Raw genomic sequence first — 25,642 nt, 5'->3', positions numbered from 1 at the left:
GGGTCAAAAATCATATATATGATTCAGAAGCAACCATAAACTGAAGAAATCAATGAGAAATAATTTTACGACCAATGCATCAGAATATGGAAAATATGGATTAATGAAACAATTTGTGAAAGCCTTACCCATAGATGTACAATGTTTCAGATATCTCTGTGAGAGGTTTCCTAATCCATCAGAAGCAAAATTGAAAAAAGGTGTGTTTGTTGAGCTTGACATATGAAAAAATGTTGTTCGATTCAAACTTTGAATCAAAAATAACTTAAATGAGAGAGAGGCTTGAGTATCATTTAAAAGTTCTTGGTCAACAAAAAGGACTCATATTTTAGTTCTATTGTAGTCAGCATGCTGGAAAAGTTCAAAAAGTTAGGATGTTTGATGTGCCTGAAGATTCACTTTTTGAACAGTCACCTTGATTTTTTCCCAGACAATTTGGGTGATGTCAATGAGGAGCAAGGTGAGCCTTTTCAACAAGCTATCAAAGTGATAGAAAGATGGTATCAGGGCTGCTGGGATACTAATATGATGGGAGACTTATGTTGGTAATTGAGAAGTTCAGGTAGCGACTCGCAGGAGAATAAGCTATATCAAAGCTTTAAGGAGAGGAGGGAAAGGAAATATAACCCAATGGACACATAAAACCTGTGCAATAAAGAGGTATTTTCATGTTTATATATACATAAAAGCTTTGTTTATGTTGTAACATTAACTTATTTTTGATTCCTATTGTATGTTCCCCTAATTTTCTAGTTTATAACGAAGTAATATTGTGACGAAACTGAAAGTGATAGAAAAAACTGTCAGGTATGGATTCAGCACCAAAAAACCCATAAGAATTGGCAATTAACATTAAAAAAGTTTTTTTTTTGGTCTGTTTATATTGGGTGATTCATGTAGTATTACTAGGGCTTTCTGAGCTCATTCTACTAGTGAAAATAATGAAAAAAAGTTCATTTAAATGTGGGTCTGGAAATGCATCGTTAGTGAGTTATGGCTAGCAAAAGATTTTGTACCCCCTGATTCCTGGGGAAAGAGTGAAATAAAACCATACTAAAATTCTAGGAACCCAAATTAAGGGGTAAACTTGATGTTTTCTTATGGGTTTTGACCTGACAAATTACATTAAATAGGGTCTAGAATTATACCTCCAGTAGTTTTCATATGGTAACCGTTAGTAATAAAATCAAATTTTTGGACTTGTATTTTTTTTATTGGGTTATTTTACATCAGTTTTTTCAGAATTAAATTCTCTACAAGGTTTGATAATAAATTTTTTGCATTTATTAGTCATTTAACAAAATTTTTGTATTACAAATATAAAAAAACGTGTTTTTAAAACAGATTTTCTGATTTTCATTGGATAGTTTGAAAACTTTTGGAAATATGATTCTAGACACTGTTTAATTCAATTTGTCAGGTCGAAAACCATAAGAAACCATCAAGTTTTTTCCCTTAATTTGGGTTCCTAGAATTTCAGTATGGCTTTTATTTCAGTTTTTGCCTACAAATCAGGGCACAATTTTTCGCTAGCCATAACTCGCTAACGGACCATTTACAGACCCATATTTATATGAATTGGATTACTCTAAAGGTAGTATTTAAAAATGATTTTAATTGTTATTGTTAGTAAATTGATTGAAATTAACAAAAATATGTATAAGTTAATTTAAAAAAAAAAAAAATTAGACCCATACTTTTGGGTGGGCATTTTGTGTTGGGGACTTGTTATTTGCAAGTAAATAGAGAAAATGCTATGTTGACATAGATGATGTAATTGTAAAAAGTGAAGTGTGTATGTTTGTTTGTAATATGCATGTTTATTAAATCCCTTGACCAACAGTTGTAATAATGATTTATAGGTCATTCCCAGGTCATTCTTGTGTAGGACTTCATCTATGCCGTTCATTGTTTGTTCTAAATCCTTTTACTCTTGGCTAGAATTACTATATCATCAGCAAATCGTAGCATCTTTATCTTTTCACCTTGTACTGTTGCTCCGAATCTAAATTGTTCTTTAACATCATTAACTGCTAGTTCGATGTAAAGATTAAAAAGTAACGGAGATAGGGAACATCCTTGTCGGACTCCCTTTCTTATTATGGCTTCTTTCTTATGTTCTTCAATTATTACTGTTGCTGTTTGGTTCCTGTAAATGTTAGCAATTGTTGTATTGAACCCTAACTTTTTTAAAATGCTGAACATTTTATTCCAGTCTATGTTATCGAATGCCTTTTCTAGGTCTATAAATGCCAACTATGTCGGCTTGTTTTTCTTTAGTCTTCCTTCTACTATTAATCTGAGCCCTAAAATTGCTTCCCTTGTCTCTATACTTTTCCTGAAACCAAATTGGTTTTCTCCTAACACTTCTTCTACTCTTCTCTCAATTCTTCTGTACATAATTCTAGTTAAGATTTTTGGCTAGTTAAGCTAATTGTTCTGTATTCTGCACATTTACCTGCTCCTGCTTTCTTTTGTATTATGACTATAACACTCTTTTTGAAGTCTGACAGAACTTCCCCTTTTTCATAAATATTATACACCAGTTCATGTAATCTATCAATCGCTTCCTCACCTACACTGCGCAGTAATTCTACAGGTATTCTGTGTATTCCAGGAGCCTTTCTGCCATTTAAATCTTTTAATGCTCTCTTAAATTCAGATGTCAATATTGCTTTTCCCCTTACATCCTCTTTGACTTCCTCTTCTTCCTCTATAACACCATTTTATAATTCATTTCCTCTGTATAACTTCAATATATTCCACCCACCTATTGACTTTGTCTTTCGTATTATATATCGGTGTATCATCTTTGTTTAACAAACTAGATTTTAATTTATGTACCCCAAAATTTAACTTAACTTTCCTGTATGCTCTGTCTATTTTACCAATGTTCATTTCTCTTTCCACTTCTGAACATTTTTCTTTAATCCACTCTTCTTTCGCTAGTTTGCACTTCCTTTTTACAGTATTTCTTAATTGTCGATAGTTCCTTTTACTTTCTTTATCACTAGCATTCTTATATTTTCTACGTTCATCCATCAGCTGCAATATATCATCTGAAATCTAAGGTTTTCAACCAGTTCTCTTTGTTTTGCCTAAGTTCGTTTCTGCTGATTTAAGAATTTCTTTTTTAACATTCTCCCATTCTTCTTCTACATTTTCTACCTTATCTTTTTTACTCAGATCTCTTGCGATGTTCTCAAAAATCTTCTTTACTTCCTTTTCTTCAAGCTTCTCTAAATTCCACTGATTCATCTGACACCTTTTCTTCAGGTTTTTAAACCCCATCTACATTTCATTAACACTAAATTATGGTTGCTATCAATGTCTGCTCCAGGGTTAGTTTTTCAGATGACAAGTCGATTTTTAAATTTTGCTTAACCATGATATAATCTATCTGATACCTTGCAGTATCACCTGGTTTTTTCATGTGTATATTCTTATATTATGATTCTTAAACTGGGTGTTGGCAATTACTAAATTATACTTCGTGCAAAATGCTATAAGTCAGTCCCCTCTTTCATTCCTTTTGCCCAGCCCGTATTCACCCACTATATTTCCTTCCTTGCCTTTTCCAATGCTTGCATTCCAATCTCTAACTATTATTAAATTTTCATCTCCTTTTATGTGTTTAATTGCTTTGTCACTTTCTTCATATACACATCTCTATCTCATCATCATCATGGGCACTTGTAGGCAAATAGACGTTAACAATTGTTGTCAGTTTTTGATTTTATCCTTATCCTTATTACAATGATTCTATCGCTACGCATTTTGAATACTCTACTCTCTTCCCTATCTTGTTCATTATGAAATTACTCCACCCTGCCCTTTATTTGAAGCTTAGTTAATTATTCTAAAATCACCTGACCAAAAGTCGTTTTCCTCTTCGCTCTGAATGTCGCTAATTCCTACTACATCTACATTTATCCTATCCATTTCCCTCTTTAAATTTTCTAACCTACCAATCTTTTATAGACTTCTAACATTCTATGCTCCGACTAATAGAATGTTTTGATCATAGAGGATTTATGACAACATTACCTGGTATGGTAGAAACAGCAAGACTGATGTGGTTCAGCCACGTTAAGATGAATTGGTGTAGAGTGTCACAAATATGGCTGAATAAGGAAGTACCAAGCAAGAGAAAAGTAGGAAGACCAAGGGAGAGATGGGTTGATCAAAGAAGTTATGATCTCAATATAAGGGGAATCTCACTTCTTAAAACGGAAAGAGGTAAATATTAACCTGGACAGAATGAAGTGGAAGAGGCTACTAAACAATACGCAGGAAACTGGAGTTTTACAGTGTTGATTAATGAGAAAAGAGAATAGTATTCAAGTTAGTAACAATAGGAGAAAATATTTTAAAATTATTGCAAAAAATGAAAGTATGTGCTGTAAAAAAAGTAAATAGTAGTAGTAATAAAGAAAATAGTTGAGGCAAGATAAGAAATGTTAAGTAATAATGGAAGATTTAATAGATTATGGATGTAAGAAACTGACAAGCTATTAGGAAGTCAAATATTAGAGTGTAAAAGTGTGGTCAGATGAGAAAGAAAGTAATGTGGTAGAAAAAAATTAATCACACAGGAAGCTGATTATACAGAAATAAAATGTTACCTTTATTTTTGATACATGAAAAGATGTTGGAAATGAAATAAAAACGTTTATTGTGATTTCAGTTGAAACCATTTTAAGTTTTGAATTTAATATAGTTCTAAAAGATTTAATTGGAAAAGGTAGTGAAGAGTAGAGAATGACCTTTAAAATTAATATGAAGCAGTAATTGCATAGAATCAAAAATGTTTTTCAAAATATTTTTACTTGAATTAATTTTAGATGTGAGAATAAATGAAGTTTGGTACATTTTTAAAATGCCTTTGTTGATTATAGGTTTGATACCAAGAATTTATTATATTATACAGGTGGGCCATGAAAAAATAGTCCCACCAGAATATGTAATATTGAATAGAACATTAAGAACAGGACAATGGCATGGAAAATTGGAACAAAGCAAGGGGATGTGACATTCTACATTAGAACTCCCCTTCCTGGAGTCCATGATTGTCCTTCCATCCCCTCACTTCCATGTCCCGACTATCATTTGTCTGCTGAGATCAAGAAGGTGAGGTATGTTGTGTTGTGAGTGTTAGAATGTATTTGATAGCAGAGTGAGTGAATATTGTAGAGTTGTACATAAAAACCAGTTCTTTGAAGGAAACACAGAGAGTTATTCCGTTCAGCATTTTCTAATTGCCCCATGCCAGCTGAATGCAGCATTCAGCAATTGTTGAAGAAATGGTGCCAAATGGAATCTGTTTTACATGCACCAAAGAATAGGATGCCATTTCTTCGCACTCCTGAACTTTGTGGGTGATCTTTGAAGAGATGCTTTGTAGTCCTTGGAAGTCTATCAGCTGTCATGCAGTGCTAACTATTGCAACAGGTTGGGATGAATAGAAGAACCTGCAGATGTGCCCTGAAGATTTTGAAGTTGTAACTATACCGCATCACAGTTATGCAACAATTGAAGGAACTGGACAAGGGAAACTGTGATGTTTCTGTTGCTGGTTGTTGAATAATATTGCTCAGACTTGTTTATGTTAATCATGTCGGGTGAGGCATGGTTTCATTTATCAGAAAATCCACACCTAATATATGAGGTACTCTTGCATGACCACAAGATTAGTGTCCTGTGCTTGGCACGTGTGTTATCGGTCCAGAATTTTTTGACACCAGTCAACACAGATGCCTACTTGAACATTATGGATGACTTTGCTCAACAGCTAACAGAAGAAGAATGTGAGTACTGCTTTTTTTCCAGCAGGATGGGGCTACCTGTCACACATCTGACTGAGATTGTACACAATGAGTTATTTTGCACGAAAACCAATTAAATTCAATAACAAAGTATATATGTATATATACCACAATATGGACTATACAGTGGTGGTATACTGGTTCCCTATTGATAAAAAAGTTCAAAATGCAACAGTGTGTGAAAAAAATCATGGTGATATTTTTCTTGGATTGAAAAGGAACTTTGCTTATAAATTTTTTGACTCAAGTTCCATAAATGCTGAGAGTGACTGCGAACCCTCTGAAAGTTTCATTTGGCCATTCAAAACAGCAGAAGGGGGCAGCTGATAAAGGGAGTGTGTGTGTTGCATGATAATGCTTGGCTCTACATTGAACTCAGAATGGTCAATCTCTTCCAACAGTTTTGGTGGTGATATTCTAAACTGTCCTGTTCGTAGTCTTGACTTTTCCAAGTGACCTTCTTCTTTTTACCCTTTTGAAAGACCATAAGGGTGGAAAATGCTTTTCAACTGACGAAAAGGTGAAGAATGTGACACAGGAATATGAAAGTTGATTCCCCGGCTGACCAAATGCTTGGAACAGAATGGTGAATATATAGAAAAATATACTAATAATACATAAAAAATATATACTTATGTAATATGTCATATAAGTTTCATTAATAAACACGCATTTTTTGATTTTTGTAAATTGTTGTAACCTTATGCAATTTATGTAACCTCATGCACATCCTCATGCTATTGTTTTTTTGTGAGAAAAGTTATTGCAGTCAAGAAAATAAATGCCTTCACATGTTTTCATAACTTAATTTTTTTTTACATCTTATGTTTAAAATAACTGTTTGAGAATTAAAAGCTGCTGTAGTGTAAGTACTGTGGAGTCATGGTAATTGCAAAAAGGTCTTTATGCTACTTCATTTAATACTTTTTTTTGCTTTGTAAACTAAACTATGTTACACTAATTTTCATTAAATCTTGTTTGAATACACGCACTATTTTTTATTATTGCTTTTTTAATTTCTTTAAATATGAAAATACAGAGTGATTCAAAGAAACATGAAATTAAAAAATTAAATAACGTTAATGAAAAATTTTTTTTAGAAAATGAATTTTATTTCATGTAATTGTACAAATGTTGCCATTTTAGTTTATTTTTTAAAGATGACATCTTGCAGGTGATCTCCTCTTCTATGTAAACACTCACGAAGTCTCTTCGTTAAATTGTTCATGGTTTGACGTAACATCTCAACTGGAATTTCTGCAATTGCTTCTCGGATCTTTGCCTTCAGTTCTTCCGTTGTAGCAGGTCTACTGTGATCCTTTATTTTGATTAAAAGACAAATTAAAAGATGACAAATCTTTAACTGAGCATTCAAATTTGGTGCTGAGAGATCAGGCGATCTGGGAGGCCATCTAATGTCACCATTTTGTGAAATGACACGTCCAAACAATCAGCATACAGCTGCCATCAATATTCGTGCAGTATGTGATGTTGCTCCATTTTGTTGATAACCGGGTTGTGTTAAGAATTGGTGGAAATCTCTTTTGTTGTTCCACAACAAAGGTTTCAAGCATGGCTACATAACGAGTCGATATCACTGTAATCACAAGACTGTTGTCATCCTCAAAAAAATAAGGGTCTAAACACCGTAAGATGACATAGCACATCACACGGTCACTTTCTGGCTGTGCATCAGATGCTGGTGTAGCTGCGTAGGATTTTCTTATGCCCAGTATCTGAAATTTTGCTTGTTAACAAATCCACTGAGGTGGAAATGCGCTTCGTCTGGCATCCACAGTTCGTGAACAAAATCATTTATCTTCCGAAGCATTACATTACAGAATTGTGCTCGCACTACTGCATCGTTCGGTTTCAGTTCCTGGACAGTCTGCAACTTGTACGGATGGAATTGCAAGTCCTTCACTAACATTCTTCGAACACTTGAACTATGCAATTGTAAAGATGCTGAGAGATGACGGATTGACCGATGTGGACTTCGTGTGACAGCATCTTGTAAAGCTTGAACATTCTGTGGTGTTCGGCCTGGTGACCTCCAGGCCGCTCACGGCCTTGAGGTTTCTTTTTCATTGCCGAACCAGTTTCCTCAAAATTAGATATCCATATTTTAATTGCATGTGCTGATGGAACATGGTCGTGCCGTCCCAGATTAAAATGACTGCGAAATTCTCTACGCGCTCCCTCCACACTGTCATTGTTTTTGTAAAACGCTTTGATAGCAAATGCACGTTGCGCACCACTCCAAGGATCCATGACAACTAAATGGCAGGTTAGGTTAGAGAGGCTGGTGCCACTTATCAAGTGGTTCCAATCGCCTACGGCTACCGACACAACTTTCAAAATTTCCCGTTTCTTTGAATCACTCTGTATTTGAAATTATCTCAAGATTATGATTTCATATTTGGAAATATCAAATAAATTTAAAATAGACTCAAGAAAATTTTGAAAGTATTTAAAAATTCATTGATTTTAAGTGTGTTGGCAGTATTTGTCCTAACTAGCTAACTTATTTTTGACCTCTGTAATGCTTTTGAAGTTGCATATTATATGCTATGTGCAGAATCTTTTAATTTTGAAAATATTTTTGATGGCGCAGTTATGATTGAATTAAATGTATTGTTGTAATAGGTGAAAAGTGGTCTGGAAAATACTTTTCAAGATTTTCAAACAATTGTTGGATGAGTGTCTTAAGTGGCTATTGTTAAAATTGTTTAATGATATGAGCTCATGAAATGTACCCATTTCCTTTAAAAACTTTTTCTGTAATATAAAAAGTTTAATCTGATATAGTTTCTAATTAAAGAGATACATATCATTTCTTGATGAGATCTCAGATATTTTTACAAGTATTTTATACAAATATTGGACATAAAAGTTGATTGAATTTATAGGTATAAAAGACTTAAAGATTGAGAAATTTGAAATAAATTTTAAAAATGACTTTTGGGGCTTTCCTCTCCACATCCAATTATATTTTTCATCTAGGATCATCTGAAGGACCCGTACGTTGGCAGTCGCTGGAAGTGCATTTTAAGTATATCCATAAAGTTCCGATTGCTAGTTAAATAGACTGACAAAGAAATTGGTACTACCTGTAATTACCGATAAGGTAGCGGGTTCAAAATCTGGCAGGACACAATTGAGAAAATCAGGTAAAAAGTTAATTCTAATGTTGAACATAAATGATCATGGCCATCCTACTTGATACAATTTTTGCAGGTGCAAGAAATGATTCCAGGTATGTATGGATAGAGAAAGCTGATAAAGCATAATTTCATTAGTTATATTCTAAACTTGATTTTAACTTTGGTACAATTCTTATGCATGCATGTTTGATAAAATAAAAGGATTTTTATAAATTCAATTCAAGTTAGGGACTTGATGTTGCTTTGTGCTCTTCCAAATCAGAATACCCTCAAAATCAGAATAGAATATTTACCACAGTTTTGTAGAACAGAGGAGGATACAATTAAAAGTTATAAGAGTTATAGAGTTATAAGCATTCGAAGTGTAAATGACAGAAAAATCATGTTAACAATAAAATGAGGTAAAATGTGCTGCATGAACAACTTTATTGAATTTTACATTCGTAATACATACAGTTATGAACTTTAACAGTGCTATAATATTGATAATAATAAACAATAACTAATAATTAACAACACAACAACAAATTAAACGGCTATGTAGGGTCAATATAAAAAACAAATTAAATTGCAATATCAGCTGATATTGACCTTATATAGCTTTAATTTGTTCTAAAGTTTTAAATAAATATTCCATAATTATAAATATTACTAATGGTAGAACTCAGGAGTTATAAATATTTGGTAGCTCTGTGATGTGATATTTATAATTTTTAAAACTTCTTAAATGTTTTCAATGAACTAAGTTGGCATTTTCATGCAATTCTGTTATATAAAAGCAGATAACCATTTAAGTGTTGTTTTGCTTTAATGTTTTAATTAATTACTGAATTTTTACTTCATTGTTAATTATAGGTTGAAACAAAAGGTCTTCAATATAACTGGCAGCTATACTGTATTTATCATTAAACTGGTTATTAATTGATTATTATAAGAAATTTACATTTGAGTAATAATGTATGAGTGTTTATTTATTGAATTTTACCTAAATTATTTATTATGAATTATTATTATTTTGGAATTAATTGTGATTTATAGGGTCAAACGCAGTCGGTTAGAAAACTAGATAACGTTATTCCACAGCCACTTCCAAAACCTAATACAAGCCCCAAAACAACACAACGTATTAATAGCAGTAGTAATTCTAGCCAGCTGTCACAACAAAATAAGCCTCCTTCTACTGATCTGCTCGGACTTGGTATGTTATATTATTTTATGAATGTATTATTGTTTGGGTTTGATATTATACCTTTATAAAAAAGTATTTATATTCTGACTGTTAATTTTAACAAAAAACATTAAGTTTCTGGTGATTTTTAAGAAGTGAAATGATTATGAAATTGAATTTATGATCATTATATTAGAGTACAGCATTGTAAGGAGTATGCATTGTATTAGCATTGTAAGGAGTATGCAGTTTCCATTTATAAACTATATGAATAAGAGTCCATGTATGGTCTTATTTAATTTACTACATCACTAGAGAACTGATTCTGGTATTTTTCTCCAGTAGCTCCTTATATTTAATAATTTGTCTGTACATTTAACTCTTTGTAATTTTAAAATCTGTTTTGCTTCAAAACAAAACAGTGTTTAGTAAGTGAATGATTGTGAAGCAGTTTGGTGTTTTCTCTTGAGTTAATATGTTAACATTTAATTCTAATTGTGAAGCTAAAAATGTGAGATTTTGAGTGGTACAATCTTGTAACATAACCTTAGTTATTGAGTTTTGTACTCTTATCAACAAAGGAAAATTTCTGTTATTGATGTATTAAACCATATGTATTATTAATTTGATCAATAAGGTGTTATGCATCTAGCAGCTGATTATATGAATTTTGTAACTAAGGACATTATACATTTTATTGTTTGAGTTTTGTTTTGGATTTTCAGATGATGAAGTTTATCTTTATTTGTATTGATATAATGTTCAAAATAAAAGATTCACATATTGTTTTTTATTATCAAAATATAATTACTTCACCTTTATACATTTATCTTATTTCTGAAAAATAATCAAACTTGTATATTTCAAAGACAAACGCAACATGAAAGATAATCTAATTGATTAAAAATTATAATTTTCATAAAATATCTATTCTTTAAGTGGATGAGGGTAAAGGTACAAATGATGATTTATATAGTTGCAAGGTTTAAGTAGAGTTTTGTTGTTCACTACTCTTTATTTTTGAAATGTAGCAAAATTTAAGTTTTAAAAATTTTTGATATATATATATATATTTCAATGATTTTATAAAACATTTGAATTATGTTATTTGAATATCAAACATGTATGTATAAAATATATATATTTATAGGGTTGTAGGTTGTATCTGGCTTTTGCATTTTTAGAATTAGAGTGGGAGCATTAGATTCAAAACATGAATATAGGGGCAAAATTTTCCTGTCGATCAGACCAGGTGGAAAAGGTCCCTAAGCATGCCTCAATTAACATACTAAAAGTCAAGAGCCTCACTATGTATTCAGACATTTGTTTATAAAGAAAATAAAATTTAAGAACCATGTTTTTTTTCACTCTTGGCTGTAGGTCGTTAAATATTTTTTTTAAAGAAAAAATCATTCTTGCCAAAAATGTAAAGTGGAAAATTCTACACAAAAAAGTCTATGGACACATTCCAATCAGATCAAAAATAAACGAGCGAGCGAAATAAACAGCAGCACTCTATATACTGCCTGTGTGAAGAGATATGAGGTAGCCAACAGCGTAAACTAATGGTTCTATCAGGCAGACATTTACAAAAAAAGGAAAGAGAGAGAGAGAGATCTATTTGTATGATGAATTGGTTAGTACATAAAAAGTTGAAACACTTTTATTCTTGGTAATTTTAAGAAAAACTAAAAGGAAGGCCCAAAAGGGCTCCTGAAGTTTCAAATTTACAACCTTTTTGAACTGTTTTGGGCTTCAACTTTGAGTTTTTTCAAAAAATTACCAAGATTAAAAAGTATTTATTTTTGTATGCATTATCCAACTGCACCATAAAAAATAGTTGTTCCCATTTACAAAAATCTGATGTGGACACCAGATGACTTCCTTGTATGCCTATTAAATTACATATACACATTTTTTACTGTACTTCATTTAAACATATTTCATTTGAAAATGAGATATGATCCTCAATTCTTTGATAAAGTGGACAGTTATACAATTGCTTAAATGTTACTTTTTATTAACATTAAATATTAATACAATTATTAATTCAACAATCTTACATGAAATATTAGGAACAGTAAAAGCCCCTCCATTACTTGTATTACTAGATCAGTATCTTGTGTATTTTTGTGAGTTGCTGATTAACAAAAGTTTCAGATTTCTGGTGTGTCATAGAAATAAAAGTTAAAAGTAATTGAACTATTCCGTTTAGTGAACTCCTGTATACTGGTTATAAATGTTAATTTCGACCTTACGGTGTAAAATATTCAGTTCCTATTATTGGATTATTTGGTGAATAATCAAAAATGAAAAAGAAACAATCATACAGGAAAAAGAAAGATAACATGAAGAAATATATCTCAAAAAAACGACAAGAAGATGAATATGAAGAGGAAGAAAATTTTAAGAACAAGGGAAGAATAAAAAAATTAAGAGGAATTGATAAATATAAAGAGGAAGAACATGTTAAAACCAAAGAAAGAATAAAACGATTAAGAGTTGATGAATGTAAAGAGAAAGAAAATGTTAAAACCAAAGAAAGAATAAAAAAATTAAGAGAAGATAATAATTATAAAGAGGAAGAAAATGTTATGACAATGAAAGAATAAAAAATTAGGAGAGGATGATGGATATAAAGAGGAAGAAAATTTGAAAACTAGAGAATGTGTACACAAATTAAGATCAAAAGAATTATATCAAACCAGAGTGATTAAATGATTTGCAACAAAAAAACTAATAAACAAAATGATGATCAATTCCGACTTAGGGAGAATATTGTCTGACAATATCAGAAGAGTAATGAACAAAAAGATAAAAATTTTTTGCAATTTATTGAAGATCCGGCATTTATGCTTCAGTGTATATGTTGTTCTTGTGAGGGTCTATTTTTCAGTCATTCTGTAGTTAACTTTGATGTTGATAAAATTAAACAGAAATCCAGAATAATTAAATAAAATTAAACAGAGATTAAAATAGAAAATCCAAAAATAATATGATTCTAAATTATAATTTTCAATTAATATTAAATAATCAGATGTTTCATCAACTCTATTACATATACACATATGTAATAATGCCTATTAAATTACATATACACATTTTTAAAAGTACAATTGTATTTATTTCATTAATAGCTTCATTTTCCTTTTTTTATTGTTATTATTATATAATTATTTATTGTAAAAACATTTTTTATAATTACAAGTTAATAATTATTAAATCAATATATTTAATTAAAAAAAAAAAAGTTAAAAAAAAAAATGGAAATGAAGTCTGATTCGAGCGATTGCAATTAAAAGCGGGGAGGAGGTGCACAATTAGATGTTATAACAGTCCTAAATACAAAATTTCAACATCCTATGGCTAATAATTTTTGAGTTATGCAAGATATGTACTTACAGATGTCACACTGAAACTAATCAAAATGGATTCGGGGATGGCCAAAATGGATATTTCTGTTGAAATCTGAAAACCGAAATTATCATGATCACAATACTTTCTTTACTTCGTACAAGGAAGTAAAAAGGGTACTTTGCACCCTTAAATAGCATAAGGGCCAAAATTTAGGAAGCCCATCTAATTATGTCCTTCAAGCCCTGCAACTTTTTTCTGGAACATTTTTCACTACTCCAAAAAAAATTAGAGATTTTCAGGTGGATCTGATAAAATGGCCCACTTATCTGACATAATAAAGTCATATTAATTGTGTTGTAGTCCTCTTTTTCAGTTGTAACTAGTTAAATACTGAATTTATCAAAAAATATTTCAAACAAAAGTTGTAGAATGGAAAATTGTACACAAAAAACTTCTAGTAACATTTTCATCAGATCATCAGTAATTTGAGAATGCTCTGTTATTTACATCACAAACAAAAAAAAACTCGTTTTTATCTTAAACAATTAAATTTTTTTGAAAAATAATGAAATTGAAGGTTAACGCTCAATAAAGTACATATTTCTGGATAACTATAAAAAGTTCAACATAAAAACCTGTTTTTGTTAACTTTTGTCAAACATTTATTTATATTGCTATTTTCAGTGTTTGATGTGCACTGACACATTTTACAAATATTATGCTCACAAAACTCAGTAAAAAATTAAAATTAACGTAAAACTAATATTACCATCTAAAATTAAATATTTTCTGTAAAATATTACATTTCTTTACATCTTAAAGTTATTTTTTTTGTATTTACTGAATTAGGTTATATAAAGTATGCTAGGTGTGTAAAGTATGGTAGGATATTCAGTATGGATTTATAGCTCACTATTGTAGTCTATACTTAATTCACTTTAAGAGCTATCCTGTTGTAAACAAACTATATGTTGTTATAATAGAGTTCTCAAAAGTTACCCATACAAATTATAAAATTATCAGTAAATAATGTAAGAATGATTAATTTATTATTTAATGCTTTCATTTGATGCCAACTGAATTAAGTTATTTACAAATTAATTAAGTGGCAGCTATATTTAAAGTTATATCACTATTGACAAAAACATGATGCATGATAGTGTAAATAATGGTGAGGACTAACAAATTGATTCATCTAGTACATTATTGCAGTAACGCTATTGTTCATGCTGCAGTAAAATCTCACTTCTACAAACAACAGCCAGGATAGCTCTTATGTTGAACTCAGTATAATTTTTTTCTTTAGCTTGATTTAAACAGTTCAAAATTGAATTAAAATAACAACATAGCAGAAAATAACAATTTAGCATGTTGTGCATGAAAGTCTGATTTGTAGTGTTAAAATTTATTTTTTAATTTATTATAAAATCATTCAGAAATATGCAGAAGATTGTTTAAACTATTTTTTGGAATCTCTTTAGGTACTTAGTAATGCATATCTGTAAACTTTTCTCAGATTTTTAAAATTCTGAATCGTCTAAATAAGAAATGACTAAAAAAAGACTTAATTTTAGCTTGGATATTCTGACAATTCTTTTGTCTACTGTAGTAATGAAAATGCCTACAAATAAATACTAGTACTAAGGGCTGGGAGAGCAGGAGAATCTTATTTTGAAAGCCCATTCTGGGCTAGGTACTTATCAGGTAAAGCCAGATCTTTAATATATATAACAAAAATCCACACAAGAATCAAAAATCTCTTGCATTTCATTCAACAAACTCATATAGGGTTATAAAAGATGTGATTTCCTCTAGAGGAATTTATTAAAATATCATCAAAATTAGGATTCTTTTCAAACGGTAAAGTTAGAACATTAATAAATGAGTATTGCAAGGCAAATTAGGAGATTCAGTTTTAGTTTATTTTTTAAGAAAAAAGTAAAATTTTCTTGTCACTAAATTCAAAACATTTTAAAATAAAGTATTTACCTAAAATACAGTTCTTAGTACATCATAGTAATAAATTACACTGCTCTTATGTTCTCTTGTACAGAGTTCTAATAGATGCGTACATCCACATTTTTATGTTATGAGTTGTTTATTTATTCTGATGGAAAGTGTTAGGGCTGTCGATGCTTGTTTGTGGGGTGCCTTTTATTTTTGGTAACTAAACCTAATGTTTGAGTTCTGTAGTAAGTTTTTTGAATGTTTTAGATACTCCATTATCTGATACTTCGAATACAGCATCATCAACAGATGAAATGTTCAGCAGTTTCTTAAGTGCTCCCTTACCTGACAGTTCAGGTGGAGGAACAAATGCTCCTAAGCGTACTCCAGAAGAAGACAGTTTCTTTAATCAGCATTCTTCAACCTCTAGTACTACAGAGAAGAAACAATTGACTACTGATTCTATATTGGCATTATATGGCAAGTCACAGCCAGCTCCTTGTCAGCCTGCTGTGAACAATGCATTCACAATGCAGGGTAAGTGAGAACATCTTCCTTGATCTATGTAATTTTCACTATGAGATAGATTGGCTGTATTTTGAAAGTAATTTTTTATTAGTGTTTAAAAATTTTTTTTTTGAACTATCAGTTATCAGTACTATTTGTTGGTGCCAAAATTCGGCTTGGGTTAAGATAACAGATTTATCTTTTTAAAAGTATTACTTGATAATTCACATAAAGATAATTATTATTAACAATACTCATTACTCTCTCTGATTCTTTTTTCAGAATAATTTTAGGCAGTTGAATTTTGGGTGTTGAATAAAAGTATGTTGTTGATATTATTGTTAAAGGACCTGGTGGGTTTATTGGAAGTGGATTTCAGACCGCCTCGACAGTTCCAACTGCAGCATACCAAATTCCAAATGGCATGATTCAGATGCAACAAGTACCATCAGTGAGAGGGGCTATTCAGCCAGGTGTTATACCAGTAAGTATAAAGAATTATTAGAACTTTAATCATTAATGTTGAATATTATATTCTAATTTCAGCCTAAGGTGAAATAGGCATATTATAATTTTTGTCATCAAAAAAATAACACCTCATAGCTAAATCATATTTATATACAGTTATTAATACAAATTACAAATTATTACAAAACAAGATATTTGTAATGAAAATTTTTTTTTTTTTTTGCAATTGAATGTTGTCCTATATATTTATTGTATATTGGATCAACATTATTAATGTTTATTATCCATTGCATTTAACTGCAATATTGCATTTTTGTTCAATGCTAAAAATATGGATGAGTTATTGGCATTCCAGATTAACAGGTTTCTTATTGATTACTTGCATAATTTTAATAGTATGTAAAATTATGAACTAAATTAGCTATTTTTAATGACTTGGGAAATTTGTAAAATATTTTACATAAAAAAAAGTTATTCTCTTAAAATTTTTTTTTGAAATTCAGTTATTTTAAATTTTAGCGAACTCAATTTTTATTTCTTGCCATATGTACTGCTCTGTAAGTAATAAAAGTAATTCTATAGAAAAAGTTATCATTATTTTTTTCCTGCGTTAAATAAATAAAAATCAGAATATTAAAAAAATAATTAAAATTTTAGTATTGGGTCAATTGACATTAATTTATTTCTATGTATGTTTCTTTAATAGTAGAAATTCATAACAAAGTCAGTTGTATACAACTTTTTTCAAATGCTTTTTTAGGGTGGAGGTATTTATCCAATGATGGTCGGTCCTCAAGCAGCTGTAGCTGCTGCTGCTTCAAATCCATTCTACAGCATGGCTACTATACCTCCGCAGCCTATGAATTTCAATTCATCAGTTCTTAACCCTGCTTCAGCAAATGTTCCTACAATACCAGCAAATGCAATGAGAGTTAGTATATGTTATTTATATTGTTAGTTTTTGAATAATATAACAATTTTATTATCTATCTTGTTTTGATGCAGTTAATAAAATTGTATGTATAATTTTTATTTGATTACATTTTACTTTCATCGCATTTAAATGTAAAGCTAAATTATTTTTAGAATTATTATCTTTACAGAGTTTATTTTTATATTTCTAACCATTTAAAGAATTCTATTTTTATAAAATTGAAAAAAAAATCTTTAAAATTAAAAATAAAAAAACCTGATGTGTCTTTCTTTTGGTTTTATGAAATTTTACAGCAGCCTGCTCACATACTTAGTTTAACTGGAGTGATCATGATTAGTCAAAATGTAGTGATTTGTGAAAAATGACTATGTTCAAAAGAAAAGAGTCAGGTTAAAGAATATCAATTCATTTATAATTTCTACTATTGTTCGAGAGAAAATGTGCCTTAGTGTATATGTTTAAAGACTTGTAAATATGATCATGATCATGGGAAACACTTATCTTATTATAAAGTAATGAAAACTCTGCTGTAAATTTTTTGATGACATTATAGTAGAGAACTGTTCAGTAATTTAATATAAAATTGATTCTATGTGCTCATGACACCTTTGTTTTTAAACCTACCAGTTGTCCTTTTCAAATTTACTTGAAAATGAGAAATACTAAAGACTTGAGTAGGCAGTTCAGCAAGGTATATTTGTCTATTCTCCTTGAATCATGAGACTTTCTTAGTGAGGAGCTTTGAGAAGGTAGATATTTTAAATGCTGTTCTGACAGCTATGTATCTGTGAAGAGGGTAGAATAAGGAATGATTCCGGAACAGAAGGTATCCTTTTAGTAGTTTTTACTAACTTATAATTGGTTAATATAACTTGGTACGGCCTGAAAAACTTAAATCTAATTTATGCGTTATTGACTTTGAATAGGAAGAGCTGAAATTATATTTTCTTAATTCCAGTTTCTTTTATTATTCAATATGAATTTGTCTTCTGGGTAAAATAGTCATCCAGTCAGATTTCTGGGTGATTTAATCAAGTTAATTACCAGAAGATTTTAAGAAAACTTTAATAATTGGAACTCTGGATGGCACAAAAGTTAAGTGTGCTAAACTAGATGATTTAAGATTAAAGGTTACTTTTAACACAGGATGATAAGTAGCTTGAAATCACCTCAAGCAATTATTTTGTCGTTCAGTGAAAGTACGTACACATTATTAACATGGTGTTCTGAGTTGATTTGCTTCAAATAAACACACACTTTACATGAAACATATATATTAGCAGGAAAATCTGGTTTCACTTGGAAGTTTGCCATATACCACCATTACTCATAGAGACAGTATACTATTTAAAAAAAAAATATATTAAACTGAACATATCCACCTAGGTAGACAACATGGTTTAAACTTTTGATATCATAAGAGTTTTATTGGCTTCTAAGAAACATCTCTTAGAAAAACAGTGGTGTTAATATTCTTCCAATCTTGAATTAAAGGGAAGTAGAGGCCTTTAGAGAGAAAAGGAGGAATGAACCTATTGAAAAATTTTAATTTTTCAGAAGGTACAAACTTAAAGATACTACTGAAATATTAAAATTTTTGTTAATTGTGGGAGCTAGAGAGCATGAACTCTTTTTGAGGTAAGAAAGTGTAAACATCTTCTTTTCCTATACAATCTCCGTTTTGAATTTAATTTTAACAATATTTTTAACTTGAACCTGTACTTGGCATGCAGTTAAGACATAATTACAAATTCTGGCTCTGGGTGTAGCAAGCTTTGGCAAATAACAATACACAAATTGTCAGTATTTAGGCATGGATGAATGTAGTAAATTTTAATGTTTCTTTCCAGTTTGGACATGTAATATTAGCATAAGAATAAACCATTAAAGATAGTTTTAAAGAATGTTGGTAATTTATTTATGAAAATGTAATTTTTCATTACTCGATTCATGTAAATCTTTTTTTATGATTTACAGCTTTCTTGGCTTATAGTGTGAAAGACTACAAGTGTTGTCAAATTATGTGATGCAATAGCATCACTAAATATTATCATTTTAATGTGGTAAAACGCTTATTATTTAAAAATTTTACTTGTATCAAATTTTACAAACTTTAAATTATTTTTCATCATATTGGGTCTATCCCAGCACTGTGCAAGCTTATTTATACCTAATAGATTTCATATTCTTCAGTACAGTTTGTTGTGTACATAAAACATAGACCATTTGTGAACCTCTTAAGGTGGTAAAGAAAGGGTTGGGAATAAGTAGACACAAAGTCAGGGTTTTAGAGAGGAATGACCCAATTGTTTCTTCCACATGATGTAATGGGATTTTCCTTCTTCCCTAGAAATGTCTTAAATCCATATCTGGTGATTTTAGAAGAGCAAAAATTTGTTTGAAGTGTAAACTTTTATCACTGTGAAGCACAGGGATAGATTTGAAATGTTAAAGGAAAATTAGGTAAAAATGATAAGAGTTGAAGATGAACCGAAAAATAATGTTATCTGAGGCAGATTTCTAAAAGTTAGAACAAAGATGGTGAGCCTCTTAATGAGCCATCCAGAATTATTTAGCTTATAGAAAGAAGTGTAGAGGGAAACTACAGGTTTCGGTGCAATTTTGAGGAGTTATAGTAATGGAGATATATTGAGAAAAATTGTTTTTACTTTCCAGTTTAGCAGTACATTTAATAATAATTAAGTTTTGAAAACAATATTCTCAAGATGGTGGTCATTAGCTGCAACACACTGTTGGAGATGATCTCTGAAGCTTTGTAAAATTTGTTCACACATGGCAGAATATGGTGTTAACTTCTTCAATAATCCGCTCTCTTTGCTCTGGTAGGGTGTTGTGAGGATGACATTTAAACACCTTTCTTTCAGATATCCCCAAAGCAAGAGATCACAAATGCTCAAATCAAGTGACCACATAGGTCACCTCACATCACCCCTTAGAGAGACCAGATGTCTGGGAAAAATTTATCTTAAAACGTAGTGAATTTTGGACTGTGTGAGCTGTAGCCCCATCCTCTTGGAACAAGTTCCCCAGTCCCTCTTCTTCAACAATCTCTTCCATTCTGGGCTGCAAAAAATTACACAACATTGTCCTCAAAGAAGTGCAGGCCTACTACGTCAACACCAATTTGTGATACGGCACACCACACAGTTTAAAGGAATCTACTGTAAATAATTTGGGGTTATTTTCAACCCAGTAGCAGAAATTTTGCTTATTCACAGTTCCACTGAGGTGAAAATGTGCTTTTTGCTACTGACGAAAGCTGCTTCGGGAGTGATCTATGCAAGCATTTGTTTACACAGATTTTGCCAGTTGTCGTAGTCTGCTGGGCTTAATTCTTGAGACATCATTATTTTTTATAGTTAAAATTTCAAATCAAAATGCAGAACCTCCACAAACTGCAGTCTGACATCCCCAAGGTGACTTGTTGGAAGGTGGTTTTGTTGAGGATGCTCTTAAAATCAGGAAAGGATCCTAGTGAGGTCAGCAGTTATCGACCCATCAGTCTCTTGCCTGTAATCGGCAAGTTGCTTGAAAGGCTGGTTGTGGTATGACTTTGGGAAAACATTGATATGAACTCACTTCTAAATCGAGCCCAGGCCATATGTGACTACTTGTCATTTTGCACGGCTCTGTTTAAGGATGTGCACCTAGTTGTGGAAAAGTCCATCACTAGGGAAAGCCTGCAAGGCTCCATTCTCAGTTCCTTGCTGTGGAACCTGGTATTCAACAAATTTTTGGGACTGACATTCCTGGAAGGGGTCATGGCCCAGGCTATTGCTGATGACGGTCTCCTGTTAGTTCGTGGTATGGTAACTCACGACTGCAGGTGGCTTTGTCAACTGCAGAGGACTGGATGGACATTCAAAATTTAACGATTTTTGTGCCAAAGGCGAAGTTAATGCTTCTCAAGAGTGCAGACAAATTATCATACAGTTGTTACCACAGTATTAACTATAAAGGCTGGGTAATCAGCTGAGTTCGAGTTCATAAGTACCTAGGTGTTTGTTTGATGAGAAGTTGCTGTTTAGCAACCACAAGTAGTGGTGGACGCCGTCTCTGTGATGCACAAGCTTAGGAGGATTGCTCGAAAAGATTACAGGCTGTCGGGCCATCATTTGTACATGGTGTACCAAAGTGTCTTCGAAAGTATGACCTCTTACGCTGTGTCCGTTTGGGCACATAGATTGGAAAGAAATTGAGTACTTATTAAAAATTTAAGGAGTGCCCAGTGCAGAACCTTAATTGTATGCACTGGTGTCTTTAAAACAACCTCCTACAAGGCTACCACTGTATTGGAAAAGACTCTCCCAATCGATTTAGTGATGAAAGTTTGGGCGGCCATGTGGAAATTGCGAAGAGGCAGGGAAGCTGAGGTATTTGGGATGCAGTTTCGAGATAGTATTTGGGATGCGCCTGTACTGGAGCAGAACGGTGATCTCACTGCACCAGTTCTAAATTTTGAACAGTTGCCCATCTCCTGCCTGCAGAGGAGGCTTTACAGCCTTGCGATGGAAGCAAGAATCGCACGCCATGACTAAGAGAAGTCCTTCTATAGATTTATACAGGATCTGTGGGAGGGGGATGGTACGCCTCTCCTTCGTTTTTAAGGGCAACGGAAGCCTGAGTACTCTCCAACCATGTAAATTTAAGCCATTATTTGTTTCGGTTTCGCCTGGCAGCTGATGAGCTGTGTGTCTGCAGGGAGGTCCAGTTGAATGAACATGATGTTCGACTACCCAGTGCTGGGGGGGGGGGAGAACTCAGGCCACCCTTTAACCTAGAGGTCAAGGGGAAAATCGGCGAGAGGCGCATTGTTGGATTGTGTGGGAGTTTCTTGATGCAGTTGCTTTGTTCAGCCGACATCAGTAGTTTACCTAAGGGAAAAGACTCCTACCACACTGCTGTAGGAAGCTAACTGAGAGATATGGCTGGCTACCAGCCGGATTAAGGCTTCAAGCGCTTTAATGGTGGACAGGTAATTGTTGGCATTCAACGGCCTAGGTGTGGCAGCAAATTTCTGTCTTTGACAAGATAAATTTAATTATTGATAGTCATATATGCTTAGTAGTTGACGGTTGCGCCTACCCATGTTAGTGATATATGACAAGCGGGTGGTGGAACATGCAAGCAAATGGTGTATGATACCATCTTATTCCGCTCATGCTTTTAAGTTAGCTCTAGGAGCTAGTTAGGACACTGGGGTTGCTAAACTGTTTTGAGGCTTAGCCATTTGTGGCACAGACATTCGGTCTTATGCTTTAGAGCGACCGAATGGGGTAGTGGCGGGAGAAATGCCAACCAAGCAAACCAAAATTTCCTAAGGCAACAGTATGCCTCCAAGCAGAACATCTTGGTAATTATTTGATTACTGCTTTCACCAGCTGCATATTTTCTGGTGTTCTGATTGACCAGCATCGACCATGTGTACCTCTTCTTGTTGTGCTACCAGTTTCCTCCAACTGCCTGACCTAGAACCAAATTGTGTTTGCATTAGTAACGGATTGTTGAACAGTCGCTGAAAAGCATTTTGTGTTGCAATCACAGATCAGCTGTTTTCAAAATATGTGTGCATGGCAAAGCCACAATGTTCTCTGGTCCAAACTATGTTGACTACTGAAATGGGGTCACTGATGGAACTAAGGGGGCCCACGTTCACCTGCTTACCCCCACTACTCCCCAAGCATTGATCTCTCTTAATTGCTTAGTCAGTTCTGCCGCACCTCAATATAAAGAAAGTCATAGATTAGGGTATCTGAAACAACATAGTTGAGGAAACGATGAAGTGGTATTGAGAAGTCGCTTAGAAATTTTGACCTAATAAAATCTTTTAAATTACTTAAAATATATATATGTATTGTAAATTACTATAAAATATGAAGTATTGAAAAGAAATACTTCATAAGATTAAAGTTAATGCTTTTAAATCAAAACTTCGTTGCAAATAGCATTTTATCCGAGATGTATTAATTTTTTGTATTTTTTTTATCAAATTATTTGTAATGCTGTATCTGCTATATTTTAAACTTCCTGCATATATTTTTAGCTACCTCAACAGATGGCAGCATTGTCTCTTCAGTCGACTTCAGCTGGTGGTACCACAATGCCTCATGCTACTGGTCAGACTTTAGCATCCAACCTTTGGCAATAATTCACTTGCCTGATGATGTTTGCTACATATCTGTCAATTCCTTCTTTGTTCAGTTTAAAATATTGTTGTCATCGTATTGTTATCTTAATACTGTATTGTATGTGTGTATGTATGTAGATGTTCCAAACTCTGCTGCAGTGGTATGTAATGTTCTAAATTTAAAATTATTATTTTATTGTTTAAATTATCTAAAAAAGTGGTTATTGTGATAATTATTATTATTATTCTGCTTAGATAATAATAATAATAATTATATAAATATAATACATATTGTTATTATGATATATTATTTTATAGATGGTTATATATAACTGTTAAATTATTATTTATATTAATTCATATGAGTTGCTTTAAATAAATCTATACATAAATACTTGTTTTGTTTTTATTCTTTCCAAGAATAGTTAATTTTAATTGTTTTATAATAGGCTGGCCAGTTGGTATGATGAGATATGCTGCATGTTCACTCAGCTTTGAAGAATGGCCGTGGTTGGCCATTCTTTTAATTAAAGATTATTAAAAGTAAAAAAGAGTGCTAAGCTTGTTGAATGTATGTCTTATAGTTCTTTTTCATGAGATAGAGAAAGAATTTATTACCAGTTATCAAATCTTCTTTAAAACAGCACACTCAGTGAAAATTAATTTATTTTGAGAAGTTTTGACAATGCAGGTTTAATCCAGCAGTAGTATTTATATAAATATTACATTTCACTACTGGTTCAAGCTGTAATGGAAGATACTTTTCAACTGGTCTCTGCTTCTTTGATGAGAATAAGTAACTTGTTATTATGCCCGTTAACAAGTAAAGTTGTTATTCCGGGATTTGTAGTTTTTTTTAAAGAAAATTTCTGTGAAGTAATCCACTCGAGAATCTTTGAATTTCTCAATGCAACACCATCTCTGACAGAGTAATTGGGAAAAAGAAGAAAGCTGTAGAATAGGCTCCTCCTACATTATATAATTTACTTTTTTTTGGAGAAAAGGTGAGTGAAAGATATAGTGTAAGGTCATAAAAATTAAATTGTGCCATTAAACTGAAAGCGCATATTGAAGATACATTTGTTGACTGATGAGGTCAAAAACATTCTTCAAAGTGATAAGTAACATTCACAAAAAAATTGACCATGTTTAGATGTAGACAGATGTTATTAATAGAAAAAAAAATAAATGTAAAGAAAAAGGTAACAGTATGTCTTAAATTAATCTGTTAGTATAAGTGCAATGATTTGAGGGTCATAAGTAATACTGAACAGTGCTAATTTGTATTATATATACCATTGATATAGTTAAAAAGCATTAATTAAGATTTGTATTAAAGCGATATATAAATTCCTTGAACCATTATTTGAATCTAGTTACCATTAATCAAGGTACCATATAGTTCAAAAGCATTAATTAAGATATTAATTAATGTGATATAATTCCTTGAACCATCAATTGAATCTTGTTATATTACTACTAATCGGAAAATTACTTAAAGCTCATGTACCCCATTATTATATTATACTCCAGTTACTGTTAAGTGTTTTTTATGTTGATTATTACAGTATATTCATATTTTTTATTTAATACCTTTATTATTTTTATACAAATAGCATCTTCCATGAGGAAAGCATTATTTTGGGAAATAATTATAAAAATAAATTGTCTTATAAAATAGATGCAGAAGTGATTTGTTCTCAAGTTGTGGTCAGTGAAATATTTCATCCTCTATTTCTGCTCCAAGGTAAAATGAGGCTACACTGAAATTCTTGAGACTCATATGTTATTAAGGAAATTTAGTGGTTTTACATGCGTCTTGACCTGAAAAATGGATTGAAACAGGTCCTAGAACTATATTTCTAGTAATTAATGAGAAAATTGCTGTAAAGTTCAAACATTTTTTCAGGATTGTCATAAATTAGTTTTTAAATGGTCAGACAACAAAAATTTGAATTAATTTTTGAGAATTCACCCAAAGTAAAATGTGGAAGAAAATGTTAAAGTTTTTAAACTTTAACAAATAAGAAAGAATTTATTACCAGTTATCAAATCTTCTTTAAAACAGCACACTCAGTGAAAATTAATTTATTTTGAGAAGTTTTGACAATGCAGGTTTAATCC

General features: G+C 31.7%; 1 protein-coding gene across 1 annotated transcript in view; it reads left to right on the top strand.

Annotated features, from left to right (window-relative positions):
* Nucleotides 1-23,912, top strand: part of LOC142334318 (stromal membrane-associated protein 1-like) — a 70,649-nt gene extending 46,737 nt beyond the window's left edge. The window contains exons 5-9 of the mRNA XM_075382261.1: nucleotides 10,028-10,187; nucleotides 15,729-15,998; nucleotides 16,316-16,452; nucleotides 17,197-17,367; nucleotides 23,435-23,912. Of these exons, the coding sequence (XP_075238376.1) occupies nucleotides 10,028-10,187; nucleotides 15,729-15,998; nucleotides 16,316-16,452; nucleotides 17,197-17,367; nucleotides 23,435-23,539 (843 nt within the window). The 3' untranslated portion in view covers nucleotides 23,540-23,912. The remainder of the gene's footprint in view (nucleotides 1-10,027; nucleotides 10,188-15,728; nucleotides 15,999-16,315; nucleotides 16,453-17,196; nucleotides 17,368-23,434) is intronic.
* The last annotated feature ends 1,730 nt before the right edge of the window (nucleotides 23,913-25,642 follow it).

The sequence above is a fragment of the Lycorma delicatula genome, chromosome 1, assembly GCF_047948215.1.
Source record: "Lycorma delicatula isolate Av1 chromosome 1, ASM4794821v1, whole genome shotgun sequence".
NCBI classification, from domain to species: domain Eukaryota; kingdom Metazoa; phylum Arthropoda; class Insecta; order Hemiptera; family Fulgoridae; genus Lycorma; species Lycorma delicatula.
The sequence above is the reverse complement of the archived record's forward strand: the minus strand, read 5'-3'. Positions and strand labels throughout refer to the sequence as shown.